The sequence below is a fragment of the Ovis aries genome, chromosome 17, assembly GCF_016772045.2.
Source record: "Ovis aries strain OAR_USU_Benz2616 breed Rambouillet chromosome 17, ARS-UI_Ramb_v3.0, whole genome shotgun sequence".
In the NCBI taxonomy this organism is placed as follows: Eukaryota; Metazoa; Chordata; class Mammalia; order Artiodactyla; family Bovidae; genus Ovis; species Ovis aries.
Window position 1 is genome coordinate 2,725,468 of NC_056070.1, and position 24,205 is coordinate 2,749,672.

Consider the following 24,205-nt stretch of genomic DNA (forward strand, 5'->3'; position numbering starts at 1 on the left):
TACACAGTTAGCCAAATAAAATATTCTCTTAAAATATGAATTATTGTAACTAATTTTTATAACTCACATGTCACTTGCTGTAAGGAAAGGCCCACATATAAATAATGACCTTTAACCAAATATTTCAAACTTAAGGGCAAGAAAATCCAAGTTGTTGTTAACATTTTGGAGAGTGAGAGATTCTAACCACCTGGGAAACTAGGGTTTTTTTAATTTGTTTTACTCTCCAGAGGCAAGTACACTCCAGAGGTAATGCACTATCAGGTCCTGGACACAATGCGTATCACTCTATGACAGAGGGTGAATTGCTCTGCTGCTAAGTCACTTCAGTCGTGTCCGACTCTGTGTGACCCCATAGACGGCAGCCCACCAAGCTTCCGCGTCCCTGTGATTCTCCAGGCAAAAACACTGGAATGGGTTGTCATTTCTTTCTCCAACGCATGAAAGTGAAAAGTGAAGTGAAGTTGCTCAGTCATGTCCGACTCTTTGCGACCCCATGGACTGCAGCCTACCAGGCTCCTCCATCCATGGGATTTTCCAGGCAAGAGTACTGGAGTGGGGTGCCATTGCCTTCTCCGTGAATTGCTCTAGTATAGATAATATATCTGAAATTAACTAGTAAGATCAGGTACTACATTTAATTCTCACCAAAAGGCCTGGAAGCAACTGACATTGAATAATTTTAAAGTGGCTGAAATCACAAATGATCACTTGAATAAATTCATCACAATAAAACCATTTTCCCAAAACAGCCTTCCATCCCTATTCACTCCATTCATTTTATAGCATCAGTAATTACTGTCTACTAACTATTAAGGAGAAGGCAATGGCAACCCACTCCAGTACTCTTGCCTGGAAAATCCCATGGATGGAGGAGCCTGGTAGGCTGCAGTCCATGGGGTCGCACAGAGTCGGACATGACTGAAGCGACTCAGCAGTAGCAGCAAATATTAAGTAGGAAGCAGAAATAAAGGCACAATAGTGCAGCTTCTACACAAAGTTTCACTATTCTAAACCCTCCAAAATATGTATAGAGCTTACTTATTTCACAGGGTTTAGACGCTTAGAGGAGAGAAAAAGATCAATACAACACTGAAATTCCTTTTAAAGCCACATTGAAAAATATATTTAGGGGATATCATGTGGTAAAATTTTGAGTTGCTGCTGACATCTAAGGATGCACAAATGCAAAATTTACTGTGGCCTTTAACACTAGAGGAAAATTTACAAACCATGGGTTTTTTTAAATATTAAATATCATACATTAAGTTTATAAATTAAAAAGCAGTAGCTACTATTAAAACTAGTATATTAGAAAAAGAATTTTAGAAATGTATTAACCAAAGATACTAAGAAACTGTAGGACAGAAGATCAAGCATGACTAAATAAATGTGTAAAATAAATGAAGTCATTACAATCACATTTGTCAGCTAATAATATAACTATGGAATAATACTGGTCATATGTTTTAATGTGCATCATTAACTTCCTAGATTCTCTGGTACAAAAACTACTTTCCAAATCGCTAAGTAATCAGGTTGTTTTATAAAATCTTGGTTTTGATTATAATTAATTGACAAATACATGGAAAGAAAACATAAGTACTTGTCATCATGAAAATGAAATAGGTAACTCATTTTCTTAATCTAGTTTTGCTGTGAAGCAGACAAACGTACGTTTTGAATTATATGAAAAAAAGGAGCATTAAACTGAGAAAAGGGTTAATCTTGACAAAAGCAGCTCTTGATTTTAAACTACTTGAATTCTATCTCGGTATGCATAAGAAAAATTCAAATATTGTTTTTTGGTTCTTTACAGAGTTTTTATCATATTTTAAACAAAACCATAAATTTGGGGGAGATGACCTCCTTAGAAGTCACCAAGTAAAACCCTGATAGTTTAGAGATGAAGGCACCGAGGTCCACAAAGGTGGATCATTTCAGGGTCACATTGTGTTGGCAGCTGAGACTATAGCTTCTTTTACTTGATTGCTCATTATTAAGCTTCTCTCACAGCAGCAACTTCATAAAAATTATGGTCCGTTAAAACAAGTGTTAGTAAGATAAAAATTATGAGTAATATCAAATGATGATCTTCTGGGAAAAAAAAACTAGGTTTCAAGAGGAGTAAAAACACATTTTCATGAACACAGGGCCCTCTGTGAGGTCCAAAGACACATAGTTGAGTTAATGGAATTTTCATCTCACCACTTGGTCATATGGAAAACAAATTAATGTATGAAATGTTGGTGATCATCCCACTTAACTAGGTGAATTTTAAAGCAAATTCAGAAAATTACTTTTGTTCTTTAAAATATAAGTTTGAAATAGTATAAAAGTTAGATCCATAATTAAAACTGGAAAGAAAATATTAACTTTCTAAAAGTATTAATTTTTCTAGTTATTTAACTTTAAAATTTCACTATAACCATTATATTATATTTAGCTTGCTGCTGCTGCTGCTAAGTTGCTTCAGTCATGTCCAACTTTGTGTGACCCCACAGACAGCAGCCCACCAGGCTCCCCCGTCCCTGGGATTCTCCAAGCAAGAACACTGGAGTGGGTTGCCACCTCCTTCTCCAATGCATGAAAGTGAAAAGTGAAAGTGAAGTTGCTCAGTCATGTCCAACTCTCAGCAACCCATGGACTGCAGCCCACCAGGCTCCTCCGTCCATTTCTCCCAAAATTTCTTAAATTTAAAAAACCAGGGAAGTTTCTCTTTGTTTCAAAGCAGTTTATTGGCAAATTTTTAAAGTTAAAATTTTATTTTTGAATTTCTGCCCATCAATCTGGAAATAATGATAGCTCATAAAAAATAGCACCAATTATTTTTCAGATGAAAACTTCTCAGAATAGTATTTCTTCATCTTACTGTGTCTTCTATTTCATAACTTTCAACCAAGTTACAAGTGACAACAGAAATAAAAACCTAATCCCCTAATCTTTTAATGATATTAAAGGGATAGCAAACATAATGGCCACATGCTTAGAAAATATATATTTAATATGTTAGCACTCAATGACCAGAAAAAAAAAATGAAGATTCTGATGATGTACGCCACTACAAGGTCAAATATGAGAAGCAACATGCAGGTCAGCCACAAAATGAATGCTGAGAAAAGTACAGAATATGTAAGAAAGATGAATATTCACACATAAAATGGTCCCCACAAATCAAAATGGATTCATCTAAGAAAAACACTACTTGGAAAAAGCAAAAGCAAGCACAGTCAACACAGCTGTACTAAAAAGAAAGAAAATATCCACAAAGTTTCAAAAAATAGAACTGATGAAATTTAGATTAACTAAAGTCCACATATTTTCTATTCCTAATCCTAAAAATCTGACTGAAATCACCAAAGCACATCTCTGTGTTCCTAAAGTAACTATGTGTAGAGTTCACATCTCTGCCTTCTTCAGCAGATCTGACTCCTTAAGAGCCAGAACAGTATTTTATTTACCTTTAGGTCCAGATTGCTTAGTAAAGTACAATTCACACAAAAGAGGCATTCAAAAAAGCTTGTTCTTTAATTAAATTTTATCAGTCATAGCAACAGCACAAAATGTCAGATGAAATTAAATCAATGTCACAAGCTGGTTTGTGACAGGTATTTCACTCCTTTTTTTTTTTTTTAAGAGTTTTAGGTATCATTCAAGTAAAAAACTACCATTTGCATCAGGAATGAACAAACACAGAAATGAGAAATGTCTTGCCTACAGTTATTTTTTAGTAAATTATTTAACAGAATCAATTATCATCACACACTGAGGCTACCTCCCTCCTTCCAGTAAGTATTCTCTAGGACTTTTCTTCTTACAAAACTAGTAGGACTTTTATCTCCTCAATTTCTGTCTCCTCAATAGTGAAGACTTCTCCAGAGGAAAGCTATGGCAATATTGGAAGGCAAAGTTTTAGGAAAAGCAGGATTATTCATACTGATACTCTGGTCAATTATTAAATAGATAAAAATTATGAGACAGAAAAGGCCTGTGTAAAAAGATGTGATACAGAATGACCCGAGATGTTTCCAAACATCAAATATTTAGTATAAAACCTATCTCCTAGCCCCCAAGTCTGTATTCTACCCATTAAACCTACTGATGGTGGTGTGGTGGTCTAGTTGCTAATTCATGTACAATTCTTTGCAACCCCATGGGCTGTGGCCTGCTAGGCTCTTCTGTCCCTGGAATTTTCCAGGCAAAACTACTGCAGTGGGTTGCCATTTTCTTCTCCAGGGGATCTTCCCAACCTAGGGACTGAACCCGCATCTCCTGTACTGCAGGCAGACTCCTTACTGCTGAGCCACCGGGGAAGCCCTTAAACCCATTGAGCATCCCATTTATTACAGCTTCCTAATGTTGAATGACCAAGTGATAGATAATTTCTTATCTTGTTGGTTGAGTATTGAGTTCCCAGGGAGGTTACTCTCTGACATCCTGAAGATGAAGACAGTCTCTATCTTTGAAGTAAAAAATAATAAGGGTTCAATTTTAGCAAGAACCCCAGCTTCCAGCTTTTCATAAAGTATTTTGCTTAAAATAAAGCTTACTATAAATGGAAACAAAAAAAAACAGAATATTTTAAAAATTCATTTTACATTACTATGCAACAAGAATATTTTGGACTCTAGTAAGAGCACTAAATGGTCGCCAGAAGTACTCTGATTTGGTACTTCTATAGATGCCTGCTCTCCCTTGAAAAAACTTCCATGTTCCTCAACACCAATAATCATCATTTAACTAAATGAAATCTATTTTTTTCTTTTATTTTTCAGACTTGAAAAACAGGCATAGTGAAGCTAAAACAAACATGGACAGTGAAAGCCCACTCTTAAAGAGCTGAGACAAAAAGGCAAATGATTGTTTATACAGCATAGAACAGCCAAAGATCATTAAGGAAAGATTTAACAGCATCAAAATAGCATCAAAACTGAAAGAGAAGAGTGTCAAAGCAAATAAAATGCTACACCTAAAGAAAATAGGTGTACACCTAAAAAAATCTTAAAATATTAATAGCAGTTAAATTCACGAAGAAATTAGATTCAAATTCTTCAAGAAAACAGAGCCAAAATATGATTTCATACTTAATGAACTATATTTGAGGGGGCTTCCCTGATGGCTCAGTTGGTAAAGAATTCACCTGCAATGCAGGAGACCTCGGTTCGGTTCCTGAGTTGGGGAGATCCACTGGAGAAGCGATAGGCTACCCATTCCAATATTCTTGGGATTCCCTTGTGGCTCAGATAGTAAAGAATCTGCCTGGCAAGGAGGGAGACCTGGGTTCAATCTCTGGGTTTGGAAGATCCCCTGCAGAAGGGAAAGGCTACCCACTCCAGGAGTCTGGCCTAGAGAATTCCACGGACTGTATATGTATACTCCATGGAGTCACAGAGTCGGATAGGACTGAGCGACTTTCACTTTCACTCACATTTGAGGAATTCCAGGAACCAGTAGCAACCTCTTGGTTGGAACTTGCTTGGAACAACCTAATGCTTGAAACATGCAGGACATCAGTAACACACCATCTCTTCCCCTCTAAAAACACAACACTGTTACCAACTGATCTCAACCCTGAGCCACCCAGTGAAACTCTGCAACCTTTATTTAAAGGAAACTGCACATAAAAAGGCACAACTCATCAAAGTCCAAAGGATCCAACGCTAACAGCAGAACAAGCACGCCAAAGCACTGCCAACAGTATTCAACCTATTCCTAACCTGCCTTGTGGCAATATGTCACTTTCCGGCTGCCTACTTTAAAGACCTCTGAAAGTCTGATGTTTGTTTTCTTATTAAAGATTTCTAGACTTCTGATTTCTGATTTTTTCATTTCCTTGAATTCTCTTTTCCTGCTTTAGCTGCCTCTTAACTTAGCCTTCATTCTGATTTCTAGTCAATCACAGTTTGTGTGCTACTATCTATGGACAAGGCCCCTGGCCTTGCGTATGAAACTCAAAATTTGGCCTGCATTTGGATCTTGGCTTTTGTCTGATGATGGACTGAAACTGAAAAATAAAACAAACTGTTCAATTTTTTATTATAAGCAGTTTTGATATACGTTGATAAAATGTGTAATAGAAGACTAAAGCAAACTGTCTGTGCCCTCTAAGAACTTCATTCCTTGACATTAACTGTATCCCTAATAAACATAATCAAGTTGGAAATACTATAATTGAACAGGGGTTGTCTTTGGGAACTACAGGTGAATAGGAGTTAACTATGGCCCTAGGACTCAAGTGAAAAACATCTTAATAATGGAATTTACAAGTAGATGGGTAAACTATGTCTAAACAGAAAATTTGACAAACTAAAAAAAAATGTTTTAAGAATCTTGCAAATTTAAATTTGTAAAGAAAATGAATATATAGAAATAAAATATGTTTCAAACACAAGTATCTTGCTCAGCAACTGAATGCCAAACATTCCACTTTGAAAGAATAATTGGATCCATTTTCTCTAAGAACACTGTTAATCATTTGCTATCCACCTAATTTTATCTTTAACTCAGACTGTCTTTATTAAAAGAAAAACTGAAGGATTCTATTGAGTTGGCCAAAACGTTCGTTTCAGTTTTTCTCTATCATCATACAGGCTTCCCAGGGGACACTAGTGGTAAAGAACCCACCTGCCAGTGCAGGAAACATACCCCTGGGCGGGGAAGATCCCCTGGAGGAGACCATGGCACCCCACTCCAGCATTCTTGCCTGGAGAATCCATGGACAGAGGAGCCTGGTGGGCTACAGTCCATGGGGTTGCAAAGAGTTGACATGACTGCAGTGATTTTAGCACGCATACACATATCATCGTACAGAAAAACTCAAACTTTCTGGCCAACCCAATGTTTTGTACATTAACTGAAATCACATCTAAGACTTAATTAACTTAGATGATTGTAAAATTTCCAAACTCCAAACTAATAATTGAGAACACTGCTGACAAGTTTCTTGTAGGGAACCTCCCTTCAGCCCTACAATTCTGACTCCACTTCCAAATCAGAATCTCCTAAAAGTATTTGTAATACCATGGGAGTGGCCATGATACATAAGCAAGTCTACAATGAGTACAAAAATTACTCTCCCTTTAACAATGATTTTCCTTTTTGATTTCCTCTCCTTAACAAATTTGAGAACATATAACAGATGCACTCTTCAGCAATATACAACTATATAACAGATTAATGTTAAGCTATGCCTGACAATTGCGATCAAGGACAATTACAATCCTTAGTAGGAGACCTTTCCATTCTATTGTGACTTTCAATAAGCCAGTATTCTTCTAATAAATATTATTTTAAACACAAAGTGATAACCAACTGAAACCTACAGCTGCATTAAAAAACGAAACAGACTAGTGCAAGGGGAGGACAGTCAGCAGAGACTAACACAGATCAGTAAAAACAGCAGAAGGAAGACACCAGAGTGGTGTTACATCTCTTTCTTCACAAGGCCAAATATTTAGTTAGCATATGGCCCAAAGTGTGTCTTTATCCCTCAAATGCTTTAGAGAAACTTTTTTAAAAGCATGAAATTAAAGAGAATGGTCATAAACATCTCTTGCTTCTTGTTTTTCATGAGTAATAACGACAGATTTCCAGATTGGTGAGCATAAGGTGTGTCTACACATGACCCATCTGAAATGCTTCTGATTTTAAGCCTAAGCCTGCTCTCAAAAAAAGATTATCGTGCAGACTTCACCAAGGATGTAAAACATTCTTATAAACTGGTTTAAGTAATAAATACTGCAACTTACACAGAAATTATTTCAAATGAGGATTAGTCACTACAAAAACAGTAAATTGATAAATTAAGATAGTGAACTCTCAGTAAATCAAAACCAAATGTTTCCCCCAGTAAATAAGTAAAAAACTAAATATAGGAAGATCAAACAAAAGTCTCAATAAAATTTAGCATGAGTTGACAAAACTGAGGCAAAATTTATGTTAAATACTCACCACTAATGTTGAGTTCAAACAAAATAAATTCATAAATAATTTATAATAATACTTTCTAATTTCATATTATACTATGTTGTTTAAAGTACTTATAAACTTACCCAAATGAAGTAATGTAAACTGGGCTGCCAGTTCCTTTGCATCTTCTAACGTAGTACAGAGTTTGTCTGGCATGAAGTAACTCTGGGATCCATTTGCAATAGCAGGAATAACAATTTTATATACCAAGAGTACTTTCCCATCTTGACTTGTTGTTGAATATAAATAATATTCTGGTGGTGCCCAATTATTTTTGTTGCAGTAATAATCCAAATGCATTACTGCAGAATTGAAATGATTGGATTTTAAAGAATACATACTAATTGGAGTAAGCTTTGTTCCAGGAAAAAACGGGTAAGTGCATCTTTCAATTTCAGGGGGGCTTGGGCTATGCTGGCCATTGAGACGAGCTGGAAGAGTTGGCGGCTTGCCTAGAATTTTGGGGTGACTCTCTTCTTTGTTAGCAAACACAATCAGGTTTTCAGAATTGGGGCTAATCTGACCATTAAGATGCTGTCTCCAAGTGTTTTCTTTATTTACGGGTTTTGCCAGTGTTACCTCAATACTTGCTCCATCAATGCATTTTCCATTCATTACTGACATGGCAGCCACTGCATCTTCTCGGTTGAAAAAGTGAACAAAAGCATAATCTCTAAGTTTCTTTACTCGCTCAACTGTACCAGGTTTGAATTTATTGAATTCTGCTTTAATTGTTTCCTCAGTAGTTGAGATCATTAAATTTCGTACATAGAGAACTTTAACTCTCTGCATGGTTTCCTCATCAACCTCTTTCTCTGGGTCAGCCCAATCCACCTGAATGGTATGGCCCCACAGTTGGAAGGTTCCTGTAAAAAAATAAATTAATTTGAAGACAACTAAAATAAATCTAAATCAAAAATAAGTAAAACTGTTTCTCCAAAGAAACAGAAACTCAAATACATATAATGTATTTGGTAAAGTATTAGTTTCCTATTCACACAAGTTTTTACTAAGGTGAACTGAGACAGACTTACAGTGAAATTAATTTTGAGAGTCAAAAGAACAAATACAATTCAACACCTTTATTAGAAGGATTAGGTACTGTCCTTATCAAACAACAACTAAGAGCTAAACAAAACTGTATACATTCAGTAAATCAGTAAACTGTTAACAAATGACTCATTATATAGGATCATATTCTTTTAGAATTATTTGTTTTACTTTCTTAATTTCTATTCCTCTTCAAGGGCACTACATATTTTTATAAATTGATCTACGAGGTACTGCTATTTTTTCAAATGTACAGTAAGGTTCACACAGAAAAACAAGCTTTGGAAAGGATGAATTTACCTGGAATCAGTTTCCTCCTAGCCATAGCAGCAGCTCTGTGAGATTCATATTCCACAAATGCAAAGCCACGGTTCTTGGTCTTATCCGTCGCACTTGGGTACACAATGACGTCTACAACTCCTTCTGTGACTTTCTTCATTTCATCCAAGATTTCTTCTTTCCTCTTTTCTTTCGGAATAGCTCCAATAAATAATCTGCAGTTATCCAAGCTTACACACACACCGATAAATTTCCCTGGTCTAATTTCATAATTATTAAGAATTCTAATGGCTAACTGGGCTTCCTCTTTTGTGGTATACATCACAAAAGCATAACCTCGATTTTCACCACTAAATTCCATCATAAGTCGAAATTCATATATTTTCCCAGCTCTTTCAAATACAGGAACTAACTCATCTTCATACATATCACGAGGTATTTTTCCTACAAAAACTTCACAGCCTCGAGGCGGAGGTGGACCTTCCCAGCCTGAAAGACAAAAATAGACAAATTCTAATAAGGTATTTATGTTTACTATTCAGTAATTCATTCCACAGATTTACTGTGAGCCTTCTATATGCCAAGCACTATTATACATACTGGGGATACAACAATCAACAAACTAGAAGCCTCCTTCCTTCATGAAGCTTATATTCAACAGAAAAAGACGACAACGAGTAGTGAGTGCTATGAAGCAGAATAAGGCCACAGAGGGTTGATATTTTTGGTAATCAGGCACATCTTTTCTAAGCACATGAGGTTTAAGCAGAGACCTGAATCAAATGAAGGAATGAGCCTTGAGAACATATCAGAAAAGAGAAAAGCAAGTACTTTTTATATGAGTTATATTAGAAGAGCACACAGCAAGAAGGTCTGTATGGGAAGCGCATACTTGAGGGAGGAGTCAATGACAGGCAAAGCAGCCATCACTGCCGTTAGAGGCCATGATTCTCGTCTAAGTCTCACACAAAGTGAACCCGAGGGTTTTGAGCAAGGAAACTGTACTGGCTACTGGTAGAAAGGCAAAACATTATATCTACTAATCTGCTTGCATCTAGCATAAACACCACTCCTCCACTTGTTACTCTTTCTGATTCCTCCCCAAATGCCCTCCCCTTTCATAGCTAGAGCCCACTTTCCCCTAATCCTGACTTATTTCTTAACTGCTACTTAAACCATCAGTAGAATGTTCAGGGAAAGACACACGTAACAAACATAATCTACCTCCTCTCCTTCACAACAGTAAAAATGACTGCTGAAGTCTTAAAGCGGTTTCAAGGAAAGAGCTATTTGTCTGGGATACTTGTGGAGATATTTATCTAATGTAAATGACTGCATTAAACATCCAATCTTTTGAACATAAAAAAAAATCCACACCTGGAGGTGGACCACCAAACTTTCTTTGCCCGTTTTCTTGAACCATGTTGTATCCAGTCTTTTCCATCAAAGCAAGCAGCGCCGCTTCATTCTGAGTACCAGTCCGCACTTTGCTGCACCCGTTTGTCCCATCTACAGTTTCTTCACTCATGGCTGCAGCTCCTAAAGCAAAGTTTAAGAGAAGTGTTTATGACATGGAGCTCCAGGAGGAACCTATGAAGCATTTCTCTGAGACACAAAAAACCAAGAATAGTTGTGGCTGCTATATTCAGAGATCACTGAAGCCTTGGCCCCAAGTTCTTCCCTACAGGGGAAGCTGGAAACCTCCTTTAATGTCTCTAATCAGTTAAGCAGTACCTTTATAAGGCATGAGCTACAAAGAAAGGGATGCGAAAGTGAAAAAGACAAAGGAACAACAAAAACAAATGTGGGAAAACAGGAGTAAGTGAAAGGAGTTAGAGGAGAAAACAGCCAGCAGAAATAGTAACGAAGTATCCAGAAATTCTAAAATGATCTAGCTAAAATTAGGTGACCTGAGAAAGTCCTTCTTAGTTCTAAAATATCTGAGTTTTCTTCTGAGTGATGAGAAACATAGCTACAAACATCCATTATCGTATATACCATACCCACAAAGTCTCTTTACAGTTCCTTCCAAGCTATCCAGTTGCATCAATGATACACTTCTGAAAACAACATAGAAGGAAAGCAGCTCATGCACCCACACAGCTAAATGTAGCAGTCCAAGGCTCTCTATTAAGCTACCGGTTGTTATCAAACTGCCTACTGAGTTTGCCTAGCAAGCACTAAGAATGAGATTTTTAACTGGCATCTTGAAGTCAACAGATTTAAAACTGAATGTCATTTTATCCTCCAAATCTGTTCCTTTCTATTTTACCTTATCTCCATCAATTCATCTGGCCAATCGATAATGGCACCACAAGGATTACTTATTACTCCTTCTCCAAAGTGTCACAGCCAGAAACTCGGGGACTTAATCCTGAGGCCTTCCTTTGACTCAGCTAATCAGCCACAAAAACCTGCATATATTTCCTTCTAAATATTTCTTGAAATCAATCTTTTCCTGTATATCCCCACAGCCTGTTCTCAATTATATCTTACTTGAATCAGCACAGTCATTTTTCATCGCTCAGGATCCATAGGGGATGATTCTAGAACTCCCAAGGACACCAAAACCCACATATGCTCAAACCTCACATAAAACAGCATAGTTGTTTGCCTATAACCTATGCTGCTGCTGCTGCTAACCTATGCATATCTTCCCATATACTTCAACCATCTCTATAGATCACTTACAATATAATATAAACATAATCTAAAGAGCTATAAATACAATGCAAATGCTATATATGCCAGTATGTGTGGCAAATTCAAGTCTGAGGAACTTTCTGGAACTATTTTTCAAATATTTTTGATCAAAAGTTGGTTGAATTTGCAGTTGTGGAACCATGGATACAGAGAGCTGACTATGCTAGGTTCCTAACCACTGTTCCAGAAATTTTGTCCCTTTCAGACAAAATCTCAGTGCTGTCAAGATGATATAAAAATGAGTACCTGACTACTTTGAAACAGATCAAAACTAAAGGGGAAATGAGTGAATTTACTTTATCTTAGAATCAAGAAGGCTCTTCTAAGAAATGAACAAAAAAGTCTCAAAGAAAAATAGTACTAAATTACTTTTACTACCCTGCTGGTTCCAATGGTAAAGAATCCGCCTGCAATGTGGGAGACCTGGGTTTGAACCCTGGGTTGGGAAGATCTCCTGCAGAAGGGAAAGGCTACCCACTCCCATATTCTGGCCTGAAGCGTCCATGAGGCTGCAGAGCTGGACACGACTAAGTGACTTGCACTTCATTTTTACTACATAAGTAGTAACTGTTTTGAAGGCAGAAAATTACAGACGGGGGGAAATGATCTGCCGCACAACATAATAAAAACCTAATTTTCTTACAGTAGAAAGAGCAGCATGGTATCATAATCAAGAGCAAACTCAGGTACCTAAATGACTGCTTAAATGTCACCTCTGGTTCCTCCCCTTATCAGCTACGGCTTTGGGCAAGTTTGGCCTCAGTTTGTCTCTAAAACTAGAAAATAACAGTTTCTATTTCATAAAGTTGCTGACAGGATTAAGCATAAAGGGCTTAAAATAGTAGTTTGCATATAAGCACTATAAATTTATTATCTAATTAATACAATAATATATATACTTAATGTTAACTTTTAGGAAAATAATACTATTGTATAACAAACAATAAAACAATTTAAAAAAAAACTGCTGACCAGGGACTGCAAACATGATTTCACACATTCATTTCCTCAATGAATGTTTATTAAGGACAAACTGTGTGCCAGACACTATTCACTAAGTCTGGGATACATCAGTAAGGTAAAAATCAAAATTGCTCCCTTGCACAGCTTATACTCCAAGAAGAGAAACAAATGATAATATAAGTAATATGTAAATAATATGTTAAAAGATAACAGGAGGAGGAAAATGAACAGGGTACATGATTGAGGAAGAGGTGCCAAAGACGGTGTACAATTTTAATCAGATAACTAATATTCAGAGGTTCCTGAGAAGATAACATTTGAGCAAAGAACTGAGGAACCTGGTCATTGCAGTTATTTGGGAAGAACACCACAAATGGGAAAATGAGGACAGAAGCCCAAGAACAGAAGCGTGCATGGCACATCTGAGGTGAGCAAGGGGACCAGTATGGTAAAGCCAAGAAGAGAATAGTAGGAGACAAAGTCAGCAAGGTAACAAGCTGCCACACCACACAAATCTTCTAAGTCCGGTGCTAAAGGTCCTCAGCGTTGATTCTGAGTAAAGGTGGAGCCACTGGAGATTCTGAGCCTGGCGTGCTGCGACTCATGGGGTCACAGAGTCAGACACGACTGCGTGACTGAACTGAACTGAACTGATCTCTACAAGAGGTTCATGGTTTCTTGAAAACAAAATGTTGCAGGGTTTAAAAAAAAAAAAAGAAAAGAAAACCTTGGAAATTAATTCAATTATAAAAATAATAACAAAAACTACAGAAACCAAACAAAATACCTGCAGACATTCTGTGGCTTAAACTCTGAGATGCATAAAAGCAGAGATTCCTATCTGCCTTGAACACTTTTCCTATTAACCAACACAGTGCTCAGCACACAGTAGGTACTTAGTAATTATTTGCTGGATGAAGATGCTAACAGAAAATTAAAAAAAAAAATCCTTAACATGATTTCATACACTCTGGGCATTAAATTAAATTCTAAAATTGTATATACTCAGTAATTACTAAGAAATTAACCCACAGATATATTGTACAAGTATATAAAGATATAAACACAAGCATGTTCACTGAAACACTGTATTCAAAATAAAAAGTCTAAAAAATTTCTAGTTGTCTACCAATAAGGAATGATTTTAAAATTATGGTGTAACTACATAATGGAATGTTATGCAGCTATTAAAGAATGTCATAGATTTGTGTGTGCTGATATGGAAAAATATTTAAGAAATATCACATGAGAATAAGTTGGAAAACAACACATTGACTATGTATCAACCATGTGTTTTGTTTAAAGATATATATGTATACACTCACAGATGCTTGTGAATACAAAAATTAAAGACACATGATTTGGAAAAATTTACAGGGAACTTTAACAGTAGTTATCATTTGTAAGTAGAAACTAAGAGTTCAAGGAGCTTAACTTGTCGCTTTTCTGTGAATATCAAGAGCATATGCTACTTTTACTAACGGTAGCTAGATATGCTACCATTAGCAAAAGGTCATTTCAGGGATTTTCCACTGTTCTTTAAAGATAAAACCTAAACTCTCTTTTTTTTTTTTTTCTTTTTTTTTTAAATTAATTAATTTATTTTTTTAATTTTAAAATCTTTACTTCTTACATGCGTTCCCAAACATGACCCCCGCTCCCACCTCCCTCCACACAACATCTCTCTGGGTCATCCCCATGCACCAGCCCCAAGCATGCTGCACCCTACGTCAGACATGGACTGGCGATTCAATTCTTACATGATAGTATACATGTTAGAATTCCCATTCTCCCAAATCATCCCACCCTCTCCCTCTCCCTCTGAGACCAAAAGTCCGTTATACACATAGAAAGCCCAGAGATAAATCCACACACATATGGACACCTTATCTTTGACAAAGGAGGCAAGAATATACAATGGAGTAAAGACAATCTCTTTAACAAGTGGTGCTGGGAAAACTGGTCAACCACTTGTAAAAGAATGAAACTAGATCACTTTCTAACACCGTACACAAAAATAAACTCAAAATGGATTAAAGATCTAAATGTAAGATCAGAAACTATAAAACTCCTAGAGGAGAATATAGGCAAAACACTCTCAGAAATAAATCACAGCAGGATCTTCTATGATCCACCTCCCAGAATTCTGGAAATAAAAGCAAAAATAAACAAATGGGATCTAATTAAAATTAAAAGCTTCTGCACAACAAAAGAAACTATAAGCAAGGTGAAAAGACAGCCTTCTGAATGGGAGAAAATAATAGCAAATGAAGCAACTGATAAACTCTCTTTTAAAAGCGTCATAAAGGTCCTTTCCTAACCTGCCCCAGCCTCTCTCTCTCAAACTTCGCTTCTTGTCTGTCAACAACAAAGCTCACGTAGTTGCACTTTTGCAAACCCACCATGTTCTCACACACCAGCCTCTGCACAGGCTGCTCCCCAGTCCTCTCTTGCTCTCTTTGCCTTTCCCACACTTAATATTCCCCCCCCCCAAAAAAAAAAACCAACAAACAAAAACAAACCATCGCCTACCCTCCCTTCTCCATGCTAAATTAGATGCTATATCCTTCTGTACTGCTACCATCTCAGAGTGCGGGACTGTAAGTCCCTGCTGTCCCCTCATCCCCCAACCCCTGACAGATCTTAAGCAGAGTCTGGTCTTTTATTCCCAAATCCCTACCACAGAGTACATTCCCTGGCACAGTCACTAGCTTGCTACTCAAAGAAAGAGACAGGAAGGAAGATACATTGTGGTTTAACTAATCGTAAGGGGCGAGAGTTCTAGTTCTCAGTCCACAGATCTTTGACAAATCACTTTAACACTTTTACCTTACTAATTTCTGAAATTCCACTGTACACTTATTTCTGCATTCATTTATTTAGCACATTTATACTCTGCATGATGACAAGCACATTACACACATTATCTCATTTAGTACTTACCCTCTAAGATATTATTTTCCATTTTAAAAATAAATAAGCTGAGAATAAGAGAGGTAAAAGTCATAGTGCCTATAAATTGATAGTGTTTGGTACGGTAGACGTGCAATTTAGAGATCAATCTGCCTAAATATGGGATTCCTAAACCCCTACTTTATATTACTCTTATTTTACTTATTTGAAAATCTGAGATGTCCAGAAAGTAACATAATTTACCTGAGATCATATAACCTGAATCCAGATTTTTTTTCACAATAACAGTTTTTAAAAAATGTTTAAAAGAACAAATCAATTAAAACTACAGCATGATTTTTTAAAAATACTGTATAAACTTGGGCAGGGGGGAATCCATCAATGGACGTTTCGGAAAACTCCTAATAAAATAACTTCAAACTTTAATTAGAGATCTTAAAATCATTTAACTCAACCAACTTTGCTGCAAAGCAGTCACCCATCTTATTTTTGAATCCTTACAACAACATAACTTTGGCTAATTCTTTAATAAAGGTCTTTTTAACGAATCATTGTATTTTTCCTTGTAACTTTCACCTACAGGTTCTGACTCTATCCTTCTGGCCAAACTGAACATGCCCATTTCATATAACTGCTTTTGAAAAACAATTCTCTCCTTCTCCAGGCTTAATATTATTGTGCATGTGTGCTAAACTGCTTCAGTAATGAGCTACTCTTTGCGACCCACCAGGCTACTCTGTCCATGGGCTTCTCCAGATAAGAATGCTGAAGTGGGCTCCCATTCCCTTCTCCAGGGGATCTTCCCGACCCAGGGATCGAACCCGCATCTTCTACATCACAGGAGGATTCTGTTTCTTTAATCCAACATTTTCTAAAATGATATTCCTAAAATGATTATTCCAGGAGCTATTAGCAGGCCTCAAAAATGTGTTTTATGCCTAAATACACCTGGGAATCACTATACTTCCCTCTTAGGAGCATCACAATGAACAAAGGCCACAAAAATTTTAATGAAAACAAATCTTTCCACTTTAACCCTGTGTTTCCCAAACATTTCAATATGATATTCTAGCTTTCCTTGGTAACTAGCTTTCTATAGAGCCATTTGGAAAATGAGTGTATTAACTGCCTCTTCTATGATAGTTTCAAGCTTCCTCACCAACCTCTTTCCTTTGAAACTGAAAAGGCCACGAGTGCAAAGAAAGACATTAGTGTCTGACACAGCTACATGACACTGACAGCTCAAATTGAGCAAACTGTCAAAAAAACAAACTTACATCTGCCTTAGCCCTATAACAAGTAACCAGATTTTAGGCTCATACTAAATTTCATCTTCTTAGGTTCAACTCACCAGTTCAACCTTCCTCTCTCATCTTTTATCAACTTGTGCCCCATCCATGAAATGACCTCACTTATTCTCCTCTTCCAGGACACAACTTTCACATATTTTCAAGTTTAATTAACAGCTATCTTTCCAAATATAATCAAAAAACAACTTAAATCTTCCCAAGTCTGACTAGTGATAGTAACAGAATTCAATACTGGTTTAAATAGTCATCCTTATTCATCTTTGATTCAGAATAAAACATTCTGTCATCTTTATAATAAGAGTATCTACTCAATATTATTTGGGTACTGACAATTCATTTTAAAAATGTATTTACACTTGAAGAACAGGTATAACTGATATCCTAAAGAACTCTTGTTTTAAATAATACAGCTACTATGTAAAGGCCCATTTCCAGAAAAGGTAAAAAGCTGTTCAGCTTTTCTTCAATTCCTCCTTCCATGTTCATTTCACCATGGCTGGTAATGTCTCATTTCTCTTTATATGTTTTTCAGATTCTTCTAATTTACTGGCCTCATATATTTATTAACTGGCAGAAGTAGGAAAAAAGCCTTACCCAAGGAAAAGTCTTAAGTCTGTACATCCAGCTGTGTATCTTACACTATACTTTAGGAATATATTTTATTAGTGTCATATAAATCCAATAAACTATTATTAATAGATTATTATAAAAGAGATGCTACTCTGACAGTCAGAATCATTAAAGATTAGCTAACCAGCCTTTCATCTTTGAATAAACCCAAATTTTTCTACTATCATTCCTTTAAAATTAAGAGCATTTTAAATGATATAACTACATTTCTCGATTTAAGACTGTTTTATTCCAGGTTTTGCCATTATACCATCACTGCTGACTTTGCAGTAAGAAAGTATCAGAATTGCAAGCGGACCTTAAATCCCTCAAATTTTATACACTGGAAAATTAAGAGTAAATAAACTTGCTTAAGGTCATAAAACTAGTAATTGAAAAGACCTGAGACCCAAACCTTCAAACTCTTAAGAGATTTATAAACTCTGGCTCTCTTCCATCATTTATTCTGTGTGCTTAGTTGCTCAGTCCTGTCTGACTCTTTGCGACCCCATGGACTACAGCCTGCCAGGCTCCTCTGTCCAGGGAATTCTCTAAGCAAGAATACCGGAGAATTGGTTGGTTCTCCATGCCCTCTTCCAACGGATCTTCCCAACCCAGGGACTGAACCCAGGTCTCCCACACAGCAGGTGGACGCTTGACTGTCAGAGCCACCAGGGAAGCCCATCATTTATTCTAGAGGGACCTTAGCGGACCCCACAGGACACCGTAACGGCCCACTGCACTAAGGACATCATGTTGACACAATGTAGAGAAAAGCAAAGTGTGAGATTTCCATTTTTCAAACATGCTGCAAGAAAAAGGATGAGGAAAGAGAGACTCTAGTTTAATATGTTACCTTACACATGAAATTCACTGCCTATAAGCACAACAGATAAATACAGATTCTGCTTCTGTTTTATCCAAAACAGTTCTGGCCTTTTTTTTTTTTTTTACTATAATGCACAGTCTGCTCCAAATGGCTGATTTCTGCAACCCACCCTACCCTCACAATTAGTTTATAGATATATATCTTGGGTTAGCCCACGTCACTGAAGTTGTATTTTTAAGGATATTATCTAGAGTCCCATGTTTAAATAATAGGCCAGACCCCATATTAAAGACTTTTTTTCTAAAGAGATAGTAAAAATGTATGCTATATTTAGTACATTTCAAGAAATCTCAAAATACAAAAACTTGAAATTACAGAAGTATAAGATACACCGAAGAATCGCCAATCTCACTCTCTTTAAAAAAAGAGTATGTTCTTATCTTCAAGTTTTCCAAACAAAAAGTAACATATACATATATCTAATTCACATTTAAGAAAGCTGAAAAATATCTAACATGAAGACCATACTTTATTTAGCCAAAATATGTTTACAAAAGAGCCAGAATTCAAGAACCTCAACAAGAAAATCATAAGTCAAATCTAAAGCAGGCATACCGTATTTTTATAATCATGTCAGAATATTTCAGAATCTGAGAATTACCAAAATTCCAAAGAGGCATAGCAGGCCTATACATTATGACAAAGCTGATATTATCAATTGAAGCTTCCAAGACTCAATTAGTCCTCCGTCACTTTCAGCTGTGATTCACAGTGCTACCTGTTTTACAAGGTTTTTTCCTTCCCCATTGACCCAAATAATCTGAGTAAATGAAGGAGGATCCTGAACATGAGAAGGGCATACCATGTTTATAAAAAATAAAAAGTGGGAAGGGTAGATTAAAAGTTGTTGTACCCTATGTGGACTCTAGCTTGCATAGATAAAACTTTTTTCTCCAAACTTTGGACTTTTAAAGATTTCTCTTCATCTCTATTTTAAAGTAAAAAAAGAAAAAAAGAAAAAAAACATCCACCAAAGTGGAAGAACCAAGATAGTTAGCCAATCACAGGACAGATATTCAAGCAGCAATCTGAATCAAGTCTTTAGCCTGAAATGGTTAACTATATCTTCATTAGCATTAAGTATCATAATAACAAAAATTTCAAGTTTCAAACTCCTACTGAGTTTCAAAATAGAAAATATATTAATGGAAAATAAGCACAATTTTAACAAAATTAAGTGAAAATCATTCATCTAAAAAAATGTCAGTTGTGTTCAAGCTATACTTAAACTGAAACTTCAACTTATCAATCATGTAAAAATTTATGAAGTTGTGAAGATATTTTATAAATTTTGATTTTTAAAAACTAATTTAAAAGTGAAAATATATTAATTTTAAAAATATCAAAACACACTTATAAAAAGCACATTAGATCTTTAAGGTATCCCTTAAATTACATGGCATTAAATTTCTGACTAGTTCAGTTGTTATTGACTGTGGCACATGGCTAGCAGGTCAACAGAAATTTTTTAGCAACAACTCATTTTACTGACAGACTGCACTATAGCAATATGGTTGGAAAAATGAGAAGGATAATTGAAAATGTATGGATGTGTAAGTCTAAGATTATTTCAAAATAAAAGGATGTAAGTGGATCCATTACCTTCCACTTTAAATTACTTTTATTACAGATGAGAGCACATTTTTATTCCTACATTTTACTCCTCAGTTAAATATATCTATGTATAAAAAGTTTTAGAACTAGGTGTTTCACAACTTCTAAGTAGCACTGTCAAAGAAGGCGATGGCACCCCACTCCAGTGCTCTTGCCTGGAAAATCCCATGGACGGAGGAGCCTGGTGGGCTGCAGTCCATGGGGTCACTAAGAGTCGGACACAACTGAGCGACTTCACTTTCACTTCTCACTTTCATGCATTGGAGAAGGAAATGGCAACCCACTCCAGTGTTCCTGCCTGGAGAATCCCAGGGACGGGGGAGCCTAAGTGGGCTGCCGTCTACGCGGTCGCACAGGGTCGGACACAACTGAAGCGACTTAGCAGCAGCAGTAATACCCTGGACAGCAGATTTAAATTCAGAAACACTTAAAAATTGAACTACTTTAAAAATAACTGAAATTAATAAGTGTCTAAAATATTGCTTTGAATATGGAAGTGTTATATGCTTTTTGAACTCAGGATAAAGCTATTTACAATAGAACCAAACCAAGATTCCTAACAACAAACATGACACCACTAAAAATATAAACCTTAATTTCGGTCCACAAATTAGGCATATGTTTGAATGCCTGATAATTTTTACCTCATCATATATTCAGTAAGGCTACATCGTGTATTTCAATAAAACTCATATCTCACATCTATATTTCAAGTATTATGTTCAAGTTGAATACTCAATCTTAAGTCAAAATTAACAATCAAAACAGTGCTAATTACAGAACTGCTAATATTTAATAACTGAAGCACCAGTAGTAATCTTTATGTCTATGCAGGTCGTTCAGTCGTGTCCGACGCTGCGTGACCTCGTGGACTATACAGTCCATGGAATTCTCTAGCCAGACTGGAGTGGGTAGCCTTTCCCTTCGCCAGAGGATCTTCCCAAACCAGGGACTGAATCCAGGTCTCCCGCAAGGCAGGCGGATTCTTTACCAGTTCAGCCACCAGGGAGGTCTCTTTATGTCTATACTGCTGCTGCTGCTGCTGCTGCTAAGTCGCTTCAGTCGTGTCCGACTCTGTGCGACCCAACAGACGGCAGCCCACCAGGCTCCGCCGTCCCTGGGATTCTCCAGGCAGGAACACTGGAGTGGGTTGCCATGTTCTTCAATGGTACGTAATTGCAAACAAGCTAATTTTCAAACAATGTTTTAAATGTGTACTCTGGAAAGAAGTCTATGATTAGAGCCCATGGTGAAGTTTAATCCTGAAAGGCTCTAAATGGAAGTTTGTCCAACTGCTTAAGATTCTTGAAAGAAAAATATATCCTTAAGCAAAATTCTATCAACACGCGAATGTTATTCATATTAGCCTACTTTTACACGCAACGTATCCTGCTTCCGGGTTCTATAGCAATCCTCAAACACAAAGCGGCAGACCCGTAAAAGAAACCACGTCTTTGAAAAGCACCTGCAGATGCCCCTTCTGATACTGGCCCATGTTAGAATCGCCATACACGATAAAAGCTATAGAGCATCCATCAAGAGTGTAAAGAGACAGCTTAAAGAAACGTCGACGTTAAACTAAATTCACATATGAAACAAGACTGTCCAGATAAAACAGTTTCACAAGGCTTTCAGAATTAATATCAATGCCCGTATGAAATCTAAAGTCTCCTGACTCCAGATTCAGAGGTCTTTTCAGTACCCCAAAGGAAGTATTTTTAAACTTAGTAATGAAAACCATCTGGCCTTAAGAAACAAGATGGTACCCTGCGTGTACGCCCGCCCGCACGCCGTCCATGGCCGCGCACTGCGAGTCTGGGAGAGGGGTCAGTTATGGTGCCCTCCGCCCGCAGCCCTCCGCTGTCAACCCCCGACACACGCGAGCCCCCGGGCAGGGAAGGAAGGGCATCCAGGGCGAGGGGGAGAGTTCGAGGCTCATCCCCGTTTCAATGACGGGAAGGACGACGCGATTGCCAAACCTCACCCAGCAGTCGGACGCCCGGGGCGCTGTCCCAGAGCCTCCAGAGGGAACGCGCGGGCCCGACAACGGCCGCACGGACGCTGCAGGCGGCCTGGACCCACGGCGGTCGACGAAGAGAGAGTGTTAGGAGAACATGGAAGGCAGCAGGCGGGGACGGCCGGAAGGCGGCGGCACAGAGCGGAAATAAGGCGGGGAGAGGGCCCGGCGCCGCGGGCGGAGGGCGCCGCCGAGGGGCCCCGACGGGATCCCGGGGCCGGGGCCCGACGGCCGGACGGCCAGCGGGCGCTGACGGCAACCGCGGGCGCAGGCACCTCAGAAGGCGCCCTGGGGTGGGGAGCCCGGCCGAGGGCACCTGTCCTCCTGCCGCCCCACGAGACGGGGACGGGGGACGGCGCGGCCCGCAGACGCCGCCTGCAGCCGAGCGCGGGTCCCAGCGGCGCGGCTGCCGGGGCGGGGAGCTGGACCGCGCTTTCTGCGGCCAGGAGGCACGGTCTCCGGCCGTTACAGGCGGTTTGGCAGTGACCCCGCGGCCCCCCATCCCCTCCTCACCCCTTCGGGTCTTCAAATATTGGTCTTAAATCCGTGGGACCAACGACCACAAACCGCCGCCACCGTTTCGGGGACCAGCGGGTCGGAGCGGGGGTAGAGGGCGGGGGCGGGGCGGGGGGGGGGGGCGCAGCAAGGGGGAGGGGAGTCCACGAGGCGCCGCTCGCGCGGTCCTCGAGCCTCACAGCCGGGTTCCCGGCGGGCGCTGCGCGGTGGCCTAGGCAGCGCACGTGGAGGGACGTCTCGACCAATCAGCGACCAGCCCCAGGAAGGGGTCGGCGGGGGGGGGTGGTCCTGGCCCTAGGTTTAAATACGAAGGTAGTTCTTGGGCAGGGGAAGTGGGGAGGGGTGGAAATGCTTGGAATGACAGACCCTTTAGCCAATTGGAGGAAGAAGAGCCAGCCATCCGGTCAGGTGCGCACAGACTGATACAAAAAAAAAAAAAAAAAAGATCGCGCTTGTTTTGTTGAGATGTTTATAAAGCAAGGGCTGGGACTTGAACTTCTTTACAATGTTTACTTGGGAAGAATGTGGATGCATTGTTAAAGTTTTCTGAGTTTTCAAGTCTTTAGGTGCTAGTCTGACCCAGCACGGTCATATATATATAGTGTGTGTGTGTGTGTGTGTGTGTGTGTGTGTTGACCCTATGACCCACGAGGCACCTCTGTCCGTGCTACTGCTAAGTCGCTTCAGTCTTGTCCGACTCTGTGCGACCCCATAGACGGCAGCCCACCAGGCTCCCCCGTCCCTGGGATTCTCCAGGCAAGAACACTGGGGTGGGTTGCCATTTCCTTCTCCACTGCATGAAAGTGAATAGTGAAAGTCAAGTCGCTCAGTCGTGTCCGACGTCGCGACCCCATGGACTGCAGCCTCCCAGACTCCTCCGCCCATGGGATTTTCCAGGCAAGAGTACTGGAGTAGGGTGCCATTGCCTTCTCCTCTGTCTGTGGGCCTTTTTAAATAAAGACTTGTGGAGGGGTTGGGGAAATATAAGGCAGATTTGCAGTAGACTCACAAAGTTTGAATGGTTTAAGTGTACAAGAAAATGGGCTGAATCGGAGACCTAGAAACCTACCGCTGATCAGTTTGGAAAGTGATTTGGCTGTGGCCAAGCTGATGCACCAGGCTGTATGCTTGGGTAAAACCAGCTTTTCAAGGATACAGTTGTGTGGCTTTCTGCACGCATAATACTGAATTTTGCCTTCTTTAAAGATAGAGTTTGGGTTTATATGGCAGACAAAGAAAGAAAAAGATGGCTTTAGGAACCATCTCCTAAATAGACTGAAAGAATATTAGAACTAGATAGACCCTAGATCATGTAGCTTCTCCATTAACGAATGAGAAACTTGATGCACAGAATAATCCACTGAGTTACACAGT

At 38.6% G+C, this 24,205-nt stretch overlaps 1 protein-coding gene across 3 annotated transcripts in view; it reads right to left on the reverse strand.

Annotated features, from left to right (window-relative positions):
• RBM46 (RNA binding motif protein 46) overlaps positions 1-23,010 on the reverse strand; it is a 55,981-nt gene extending 32,971 nt beyond the window's left edge. For 2 of the 3 annotated variants that reach the window (XM_004017180.6, XM_027980317.3), the window contains exons 1-4: positions 22,283-22,414; positions 10,675-10,836; positions 9,319-9,786; positions 8,052-8,834 (exon numbers count right to left, since the gene is read on the reverse strand). In XM_004017180.6, the coding sequence (XP_004017229.1) occupies positions 8,052-8,834; positions 9,319-9,786; positions 10,675-10,825 (1,402 nt within the window). In that variant the 5' untranslated portion in view covers positions 10,826-10,836; positions 22,283-22,414. Of the gene's footprint in view, positions 1-8,051; positions 8,835-9,318; positions 9,787-10,674; positions 10,837-22,282; positions 22,415-22,828 lie in introns of those variants that run through there. The other variant, XM_042234245.2, reaches the window with a different exon arrangement.
• Between the last annotated feature and the right edge of the window lie 1,195 nt (positions 23,011-24,205).